At 46.2% G+C, this 10,793-nt stretch overlaps 1 protein-coding gene across 14 annotated transcripts in view; it reads left to right on the top strand.

Annotated features, from left to right (window-relative positions):
• LOC109865595 (neurexin-1a-like) overlaps positions 1–10,793 on the top strand; it is a 78,398-nt gene continuing 67,605 nt past the window's right edge. For 3 of the 14 annotated variants that reach the window (XM_031799587.1, XM_031799592.1, XM_031799588.1), the window contains exons 1-3: positions 5–562; positions 1,361–2,799; positions 9,242–9,256. In XM_031799587.1, coding sequence (XP_031655447.1) covers positions 2,058–2,799; positions 9,242–9,256 — 757 coding nt within the window. In that variant the 5' untranslated portion in view covers positions 5–562; positions 1,361–2,057. Of the gene's footprint in view, positions 563–1,360; positions 2,800–9,241; positions 9,257–10,793 lie in introns of all 14 variants that reach the window. The other 11 variants (XM_031799580.1, XM_031799584.1, XM_031799590.1 and 8 more) reach the window with 9 other exon arrangements.

The raw sequence follows: 10,793 nt of genomic DNA, 5'->3' as shown, positions 1-10,793 counted from the left end.
TTCTCCCACGGTTTTCCATCTCGAACCATGGATGTTCTCCCGGTTCAGACTTCTCGCTGTAATAATCAATGATTAATTCATGATTAACCATTAATCACCTTGGAATATTTGCAATTATTTTATCATCACACCGACAGTCATTATCATAGCGAAGGGTAATGACTCGGATGTTCACGCCGTATTCGGTCCTCTCCGTTAATCGTGTTTCAGACAGTGAGCGCGCTGTCCAAGGTGCCGCAGCAGAGCGGCCCCGCCCATCCTCTCCTCCTTTTCTCACCCTCCATTAGCCACGTGACGCACGGAGCAGCAGACTGCACCTTCTCCTCCTGGGTAAAGAGAGAGAGCGAGTTAGTGAGTGAGAGATGCGTTTGCTACCACCGGGCTGTTTGATCGAGAAATGGCTGCGATTGTTCTGGTTTCGGTAGGGCTATCAAACGGGTATTTGCCAATGAAAGGTTTGGTTGCTGTCATGTCCTCTCACAACGTGGTGATTGTTATCAGATGAAATTGAGAAAATCGATGAGTAGCCACAGTAAAAACGACCAGAAGATGTGTGTGTAAGGTAGGATGGGACATTTTTATCTCGGTGTGTGCATTATACTAGAGCTTTGCTTTAGGCTATATATAGCCTACCCATTTAATTGTAATAGCCTAATAAGGCATTTTTCTCCGGGCTGTGTTTTCAGTATATTGATTCTCACGCGCAGGTGGGGTAGATGGAAACCCGGTGTAACGGGGAGCTCGAGCTCACAGGAGGAGATGAATAGCTCACGCACACACACATTGATACCGTTTTTCCTCTATTTCTTACCATGCAGATCGACAATCGATATTTAAATCGCTCTCATTTTACCGAGTCTATCAATACTGTGATTTGGAACCCTAATCTCAACCACGTTAACGTAGTTCATGGTCAGGCGCAGGAGAGGCGAGCGTGTGTAAACTGCCTTTTCCTATGGTGTGAAAAGGAGGTTCATTCGATAAATGAGGTGCATTTGAGTCAACCAACGATAAACTTATTTGTTGCGCTTCCAAAGCACTTGCTGAGGCACGAAGTGTTCATATTGGAGTGTTAAAATATTTTGCCTTTTGGAGGTGTTTGTTTTCAGTGTTGTGAAACGTTCGTAGATAGAAATGCAATAAGTAGAACTGAAATGATTCCCTGTTTTACTTGACTGACAATAATATATATTCTACATGCATCTGGATATTCTGTAACTAACTTATTCCTGAAAAGACCCACTGGTATATTACACGGTGGTAGTGGGTGGTATGAGACTGTCTGGGAAGACTGTGTGTGTGTGTGTGCACGTGCAGTGTATCTGACCCAGGCTGATAATGCTGTCCCTTCCCTCTGTAGGTCACTGGAAAGAAAAGAGTGATGACACGGCTGTGAGGGACATACATTCACAGCGCTGAACCCACGACCCCGCTGAGAGAGAGAGAACCTCGGGGGAGATGCTCCGTCTGCTGACGGTGTGTGGCGGTGTATTCTCTCTCTCTGAGGGGAACATGAACTAACGAAGGCACCGATATGGATCCCACGCTGCACCCGTCATTTCTCTAACACACACACACACACACACACACACCATTGAAGGAAGACGAGGGAGGAGGAAGGAGGAGACACAGACTAGCAGATAGACTATAGAAGACTAGAACTAGAAACACAGAGCTCTAGCACCACGTGACTGGCAGTCAGAGGAACCCTCTATGGAGGGTGTAGGGTGCTAGGAAGGCTCCCAAGAAGACTGTAGGTTGCTACGAAGGCCCCCAAGAAGACTGTAGGTTGCTACGAAGGCCCCCAAGAAGACTGTAGGGTGCTAGGAACGGCTCTAAGAAGACTGTTGGGTGCTAGGAAGGGCTCTAAGAAGACTGTAGGGTGCTAGGAACGGCTCTAAGAAGACTGTAGGGTGCTAGGAAGGGCTCTAAGAAGACTGTAGGGTGCTAGGAACAGCTCTAAGAAGACTGTAGGGTGCTAGGAATGGTGTTCGCACCATGAGCTGTGTAGGTTGTGCTGCCCAGCTCTAGCCTGCGTGTGTGTGTGCGGTGTGTGTATGTGTGTGCGCGTGTGTGTGATGGCGGTGTGTGTGGGGGCCGCGGCCCCCCTGCTATGTGTCTGGCTGTGCCTCTGTAGCCTTGGGGGATCCAGAGGGGAGGTGCTAGAGTTTGGGGGGGTTTCGGGACAGTGGGGCCGGTTCCCGGTGTGGAACGCGTGCTGCGAGAGCATTCTGTCGTTCAGCGTTAGAACTCACAGCGCGGACGGGCTGCTGCTTTACCTTGACGACGAAGGATTCTGCGACTTCTTGGAACTCTTGTTGCTACACGGAAAACTCCGCCTACGATTCTCCATCTTCTGTGCCGAGCCAGCCGAGGTGAGTTCCGGGGTTGCCGTGAGCGACGGCCACTGGCATGCCGTGCGTGTGAAACGGGACTGGAGGAACACAAGCCTTGAGGTGGATGGAAAGATGGAGGGATGGGCGGAGGTGAAGAGCAAACGGAAAGACATGACCGTTTTTAGCCACACGTTTATGGGCGGGGTTTCCCCAGAGCTCCATGCCTCTCCGCTCCGCCTCACTTCCCCTGGTGTAAGAGACCACGCCTCTTTTGCTGGCTGGCTCGCTGGGGTCACCGTCAACGGATCGGTGGCCATTCTGGAAGGATCGGAGGGTGTTACCGTGGGAGACGGGTGTGGGCCGGCCCATGAGTGTCAGAACGGAGGGGTGTGTTCTATTGTCGAGATGAGGGCCGTCTGCGACTGTACCGACACCGGCTACAAAGGCAACGACTGCAGCGAAGGTAAGGCCTTACCCAAACCCTACCTTGTAACATTGTGATGTCATCTCGCACACATACACTATATATACAAAAGTATGTGGGCACCCCTTCAAATGAGTGTATTCAGCCCCACCCGTTGCTAACAGGTATATCAAATTGTGCATACAGCAATGCAATCTCCATAGACAAACATTGGCAGTAGAATGGCCTTACCGAAGAGTTCAGTGACTTTCAACGTGGTACTGTCATAGGATGCCCACCTTTCCAACAAGTCAGTTGCTCACTGCTAAAGCTGCCCGTTCAATTGTAAGCCATTTTATTGTGAAGTAGAAATGTCTAGGAGCAAAAACGACTCAGCCGCGAAGTTGTAGGCCAACTCTCACTACCGAGTTCCAAACTGCCTCTGGAAGCAACGTCAGCACAAGAACGTTTTTTCGAGAGCCATTTCATTGCCGAGCAAGCCAAAGTTCACCCTGCACAATGCCAAGCATCGGCTGGAGTGGTGTAAAGCTTGTCGCCATTGGACTCGTTGCCATTGGAGCAGTAGAAACGCGTTCTCTGGAGTGATGAATCACACTTCACCATCTGTCAGTCCAACAGAGGAATCTGGGTTTTGCAGATGCCAGGAGAACGCTACCTGCCCAATGCATAGTGCCAACTGTAAAGTTTGGTGGAGGAGGAATAATAGTCTGGGGCTGTTTTTCATGGTTAGGGCTAGGCCCCTTAGTTCCAGTAAAGGGAAATCTTAACGCTACAGAATACAATGACCCTCTAGACAAATATTTGCTTCCAACTTTGTGATAACAGTTTGGGGAAGGCCCTTTCCTGTTTCAGCCTGACAATTTTATTTAATTTTACTAGGCAAGTCAGTTAAAGAACAAATTCTTATTTTCAATGACAGCCTAGGAACAGTGGGTTAACTGCCTGTTCAGGGGCAGAATGACAGATTAGTACCTTGTCAGCTCAGGGGTTTGAACTTGCAACCTTCCGGTTACTAGTCCAATGCTCTAACCACTAGGCTACCCTGCCACAATGCCCCTGTGCACAAAGCGAGTTCCAAACAGAAATGGTTTGTCGGACATCGGTGTGGAAGAAGATGACAGGCCTACACAGAGCCCTGACCTCAACCCCATCGAACACCTTTAGGATGAATTGGAACGCCGACTGAGACAGGCCTAATCGCCCAACATCAGTGCCCGACCACACTAATGCTCTTGTGGCGGAATGGAAGCAAATCCCCACAGCAATTTTCCAACATCTAGTGGAAAGCCTTCCCAGGACTGTGGAGGTTGTTCTAGCAGCAAAGGGGGGACCAACTCCATATTAATGCCTATGATTTTGGAATGAGATGTTCGATGAGCAGGTGTCCACATACTTTTGGTCATGTCGTGTACAAACACCCATACAGAGCCTTCAGAAAGTATTCACACCCCTTGACTTTTTTCACATTTTGTTTTGTTACAGCCTGAATTTAAATGGGATTAAATTGAGATTGTTTTATCACTGGCCTACACACAATGGCCCATAACGCCAAAGTGGAATTATGTTTTTCTAAATTTGACAAATTAATAAAATAAAAATTTCAAACGTCTTGAGTCAATAAGTATTCAACCCCTTTGTTATGACAAGCCTAAATAAGTTCAGGAGTAAAATGCAATTTGTAAGTATAAATGTGCTTAACAAGTCACATAATAAGTTGCATGGACTCACTGTGTCGAACCTCGTCAAGCACCAGGTGCGCCATCAGCTCGACATTGTCATTACGATGCTCGTGATTAGCATCGTTCTCATCGGATATGTAATCAGGCATGGGAAACAAGTCTGGGGGGTAAAGGCTCTGAGGCCTCATCTTGTGGTAAGTAATGGCATAGTGAGTACAGCATCAACCGTTTTGCCACAAAGTTTCTTAACACAAGCAATGAGAAGTAGTACAAAATGAAGGATTACTAGGCCATAGATGAGCCAATGGAAAACTGTTGAGAGTTTCAATCCCAGATAAAGGGTCCCAATCAGGGGTTTTGAATTTCAACCTGTCCTCAATGTGGTCATGTAAAGTTTTCCCATGTGACACTTCGTTTAAGTGTCACGTGGGACATCGTTAAATGCATCTTTTGGTAACAAATGCAGCCGTGCTGGAGTGGGATGGGCAGTTCGTGCCACACTGCCAAGTCTCTTGGAGTAATATGCAACAGGCCCTTGTTTCCCAACGTGATTCTGTGTAAGGACAAATGACATAACCATTTTTCTCACACACAAATAAATGAAATAGTCTAAAGTGGTACAGCAGTCCTAAACAAAGGGAAGAGGTTAATAATTGTTTAAGTTTCTCAAGTGCCTTCATATCCTCTGCTGTCCACTGTATCTTGTCATTCATCACCATGTTGTGACCATGAATGAGATCAGAAAGTGGTTGAAGTCATTTCAGCATAATGAGGTAGCCAGGCTCTGCAAATAGTCTGCCATTCCTGTAAGTGTCAACATGTGAATAACTGTTCAAACAGTTCATCATTATGCAATCATTCATTCACAATCATTCATTCACAATCACTCAATCATTTATTCACAATCATTCATTCACAATCACTCAATCATTCATTCACAATCATTCATTCACAATCACTCAATCATTCATTCACAATCATTCATTCACAATCATTCATTCACAATCATCCTGTTATTGTGTGCGTCCACACATTCATTCATGGAGTAACCCCTTTCCTTATTTGCTTAGTTCTTTAACGGTACATTTCTTAACAGCAGTCAACTCTCAAATCAGTCAGTTAACTATTGCCAGCCTATTTTGAATGAAATGTGGTTCACTTCAATTCAATTCCAAGGATCAGTCAACTCAATTCTCACTATTTAAATTCAGTTCCCGAGAGTGCAGGTATTCGTACTACCATTACTTAAAAACCAGGAATCAGTCACATCAAGAACATGTTTTACACAGGCCTTCTCTACAACAGGCTCAGAGCATTCACTTTTACGTCGTAGAATTCTAACGTCTTCACCGGTAGTGCTGTGAAAGCAAAGGTTAAGGGTTACAACACTGCTACAACTAGCAGGCAGACAGAAAATGGAATTGTTGGACATCAGCCATAACTCCTTCGATGTGTGGCTTAGTAATAATATTGTAAAACTACCGGTCCCTCAGTGCATTTCAAACACAGATTAAACCACAAAGACCCGGGAGGTTTTTCCAATGCCTTGCAAAGAAGGGCACCTATTGTTAGATGGGTGACAAAAAAACAAACATTGAATATCCCTTTGAGCATGGTGAAGTATTAATTACACTATAGATGGTGTATCAACACACCCAGTCACTACAAAGATACAGGTTTCCTTCCTAACTCAGTTGCCGGAGAGAAAGGAAACCACTCAGGCATTTCACCATGAGTCCAATGGTGACTTTAAAACTGTTACAGAGTTTAGAGACTGGGATTGGAGAAAACTGAGGATGGATTGACAACATTGTAGTTACTCAACAATGCTAACCTAATTGACAGAGTGAAAATAAGGAAGCATGTACAAAAGGAAACATATTCCAAAACATGCATCCTTTTTGTAACAAGTCATTAAAGTAATACTGTAAAAAGAAATGTGGCAAAGCAATACATTTTTTGTTCTGAATACAAAGTGTTGTGTTTGGGGCAAATCCAATACAAACACCTTACTGAGTACCACTCTCCATATTCTCAAGCAAAGTGGTGACTGCATCATGTTATGGGTATTTTTTATGTTTTAGTGATTAGAACACTGCACCACTCTGGAATAATTATAAAGGACTGGGTCGTTTTTCAGGATACATTTTTTTAGCTAATTACAGGCAAAATCCTAGAGGAAAACCTGGTTCGTTCTACTTTCCACCAGACACTGGGAGATGAATTCACTATTCAGCAAGACAATAACCTAAAACACAAGGCCAAATATACACTGGAGTTGCTTACCAAGAAGACAGTGAATGTTACTGAGTGGCCTAGTTAAAGTTTTGACTTAAATCTGCTTGAAAATCTATGGCAAGACCTGAAGATGGCTGTCTAACAATGACCAACAACCAATTTGAAAATAATAATGGGTAAATGTTGTACAATTCAGGTGTGGAAAGCTCTTCGAGAAATACCCAGAAAGACTTTCAGCTGTTATCGCTGCCAAAGGTGATTGTAACATTTATTGACTCAAGGGATTGAATACTTACGTAATCAAGATATACTAGTGTTTTATTTTTCATAAATGTTTTACAAATGTTTTAGTTCTTCTACCACTTTGACATTACAGAGTATTTTGTGTAGATCATTGACAGAAAAATTAAATTAAATCCATTTTAATCCCACTTTGTAACACAACAAAATGTGTAAAAAGTCACGGGGTGAATACTTTCTGAAAGCACTGTATCTCTAATATGACTGTTACACCATCCATTCTCCCTTTCCTATACAGTATTGTTAGTCTCTCTGACTGGGTAAGCAACTTGTCTTGTTCCTAGATCCTAGGTGGTGATCAACTCTGTGGTGATCAGTAGATCCTAGTGGTGATCAGTAGTTCCTAGTGGTGATCAGTAGATCATAGTGGTGATCAGTAGATCATAGTGGTGATCGGTAGATCATAGTGGTGATCAGCAGATCCGAGTTGTGATCAACTCTGTGGTGATCAGTAGATCCTAGTTGTGATCAACTCTGTGGTGATCAGTAGATCCTAGTGGTGATCAGTAGATTCTAGTTGTCATCAGTAGATCCTAGTGGTGATCAATAGATCCTAGTGGTGATCAAAAGATCCTAGTGGTGATCAGTAGATACTATAGGTGGTGATCAGTAGATCCTAGTGGTGATCAGTAGATCCTAGTGGTGATCAGTAGATCCTAGTTGTGATCAACTCTGTGGTGATCAATAGATCCTAGTGGTGATCAATAGATCCTATGGGTGGTGATCAATTGATCCTATGGGTGGTGATCAATAGATCCTATACGTGGTGATCAGTCGATCCTAGTGGTGATCAGTAGATCCTAGTGGTGATCAGTAGATCATAGTGGTGATCATTAGATCATGTAGGTGGTGATCAGTAGATCCCAGTGGTCATCAGTATATCCTAGTGGTGATCAGTAGATCCCAGTAGTCATCAGTAGATTCCAGTGGTGGTGAGTTACGTTCAGAACCAAGCCTGTTTTATGTTGTTCAGCAGCTACCAACCTGTTGCTTTGTGTGTGTGTGTGTGTGTTTGTGTGTGTCTTAGTTCTGAGATCTAGGCCCCTCCTTTACCTCAATAGCAACCCCCTCCCTCTCTGCTGAACAGGTTACCATAGAGACTGCCAGGTTCTGAAAGCGAGACTCTGTTACATATGCTGCCCTGGGCCTTTATCCCTCTACCACTCTACTCCCTATTTAACTATCTCTACTAGGGTCAATCTAGAAGAAACCTTGTTGATTAGTTTTGATTCATTGGTTAATAAATCTGGGATGGAAACTTAGTGTTATAGTGTGCAGTGTTGCCCCCGGACACCCACCCAGCAAAGAACACCCAACCCCCACACTACCTTTGCCACCGCGGCTGAAAACAATCCTAGGGGAAACACTGGTGTGTAGAATGTTTGTGCGTGATACGAAGATGAAATATGCGGCGAGTGTCGTGTAGTGTGTTGATTAGCGTGATGGGTTGTTGGAAGGGAGGCCAGCGACATATTGCCACTGCCATTGTTTCGACAATAATGCAGCGCGGCACACATTTTCTAGCACCGGGGCTGAAGGTGGAATTTTGCCACATTGCTTAAACATATACAATGAATTTAGATCAGCAGGTAAGCTGTAGAGGCTTGGTTTCTACCATGTTAATAAATGACAGAGAGGAGGGAGGTTCACACAAACACACACACTAGTACTGACCAAAGCATGTTTCTCCCTCTACTGCTGTTTCCTATCACCAGTTATCCATTATCCATCGATCTATTCATTACTGCAAGGGTCCATGTGTATGTGTGAGCGTGTGAGTGTGCGCGTGTGTGTGAGTGTGCGCGTGTGTATGTGTTCTGGTACAGGAGGCTGGAAGGTAAGTTCTGGGTGAATAAAATTGTCCAGATTCCAAACACACAGGTAGGAGTGTCTGCTTTCATCAACCCTGACCACTGTGTGTGTGTGTGTGCGTGTGCGCCTGTGTACGTGTCTATTGAAATTCTATTAATGTATGAAATTCTATTAATGTAATTTTAGATTCATTGAATTTCAATTGACTTCCTGAATTGAGAAAAATTTACCGCAACCCTGGCATGTGTGTGTACTTGGGGTGTGTGTATTTGGGGTGTGTGTATTTGGTGTATGTGGAAGAATGAAAGGCTATTAGTGCCGCATGGTATAAAGGTTGTCATCTGGGTGGATCTGCATGTGTGTAACCAAGGTGATGGTGTGGTAACGAGCGGCTGTGCATGGCGTGTTAATGAATGTCTGTCTTTCTCTCTCCTTCGTCTGGACGCTCCCAGAACACTACAACCCAGGTGGGTCTCTCTCCCTCTCTCCCCCTCTCCACCTCTCCTTCTCTCTCTCTCTCTCTCCCCTCTCTCTCTCTCTCTCTCTCTCTCTCTCTCTCTCTCTCTCTCTCTCTCTCTCTCCCCCTCTCCACCTCTCCTTCTCTCTCTCTCTCCCTCTCTCTCACACACACACAACACACACACACGCGGGGATGAGAGAGGGAAAGAAGGAGAGGTGGAGAGAGGGATGAGAGAGAGAGAGAGAGAGAGAGAAGGAGAGGTGGAGAGGGGGATGAAAGAGAGAGAGAGAGAGAGAGAGAGCGAGAGAGAGAGAAGGAGAGGTCCTTCTCTCATCCACCTCTCCTTCTCTCTCTCTCGCTCTCTCTCTCTCTCCCCCTCTCCACCTCTCCTTCTCTCTCTCCCTCTCTCTCTCTCTCATCCCCCTCTCCTTCTCCACCTCTCCTTCTCTCATCCCCCTCTCCTTCTCCACCTCTCCTTCTCTCTCTCCTTCTCTCATCCACCTCTCCTTCTCTCTCTCTCGCTCTCTCTCTCTCTCTCTCTTTCATCCCCCTCTCCACCTCTCCTTCTCTCTCTCTCTCTCTCTCTCTCATCCCTCTCTCCACCTCTCCTTCTTTCCCTCTCTCATCCCCGCGTGTGTGTGTGTTGTGTGTGTGTTGTGTGTGGGGGGGTTGCAGTCAGACGGTAAGTAAACTTCCTTCATGGACAAATGTCTGATGTTTCAAGTGGCTCTCCAGTCAAGGTTAGAGACAGAAAGTACCATAATAATGCATTTTATTTGTGCCTTTCAAGATACCCTAGGACACAAAAAAAAATAGAATAAAATAGCAAATATAAACATGATATTACTATGGTGAAGAAAAAAAAAACGCCGCCAAAAACCAACATAACCATACTGGAGGAAGACTTCAACAGCCCTCAGCATCCCCTTCACCATAGATAGGGTGGGTGTGTGTGTGTGTGTGTGTGTGTGTGTGTGTGTGTGTGTGTGTGTGTGTGTGTGTGTGTGTGTGTGTGTGTGTGTGTGTGTGTGTGTGTGTGTGTGTGTGTGTGTGTGTGTGTGTGTGTGTGTGTGTGTGCGTGCGTGCGTGCGTGCGTGCGTGCGTGCGTGCGTGCGTGCGTGCGTGCGTGCGTGCGTGCGTGCGTGCGTGCGTGCGTGCGTGCGTGCGTGCGTGCGTGCGTGCGTGCGTGCGTGGCGTGCGTGCGTGCGTGCGTGCGTGCGTGCGTGCGTGCGTGCGTGCGTGCGTGCGTGCGTGCGTGCGTGCGTGCGTGCGTGCGTGCGTGCGTGCGTGCGTGCGTGCGTGCGTGCGTGCGTGCGTGCGTGCGTGCGTGCGTGCGTGCGTGCGTGCGTGCGTGCGTGCGTGCGTGCGTGCGTGCGTGCGTGCGTGCGTGCGTGCGTGCGTGCGTGCGTGCGTGCGTGCGTGCGTGCGTGCGTGCGTGCGTGCGTGCGTGCGTGCGTGCGTGCGTGCGTGTGTGATTTTGCAGTATGTAGAAACCACACACATACAGCAACATGAGCAGACAACAAGTATGATGATATAAAGGT

Source organism: Oncorhynchus kisutch, linkage group LG20 (assembly GCF_002021735.2).
Source record: "Oncorhynchus kisutch isolate 150728-3 linkage group LG20, Okis_V2, whole genome shotgun sequence".
Lineage (NCBI taxonomy): Eukaryota > Metazoa > Chordata > Actinopteri > Salmoniformes > Salmonidae > Oncorhynchus > Oncorhynchus kisutch.
Note: the sequence above shows the minus strand (reverse complement) of the source record. Positions and strands in the feature narration are given on the sequence as shown.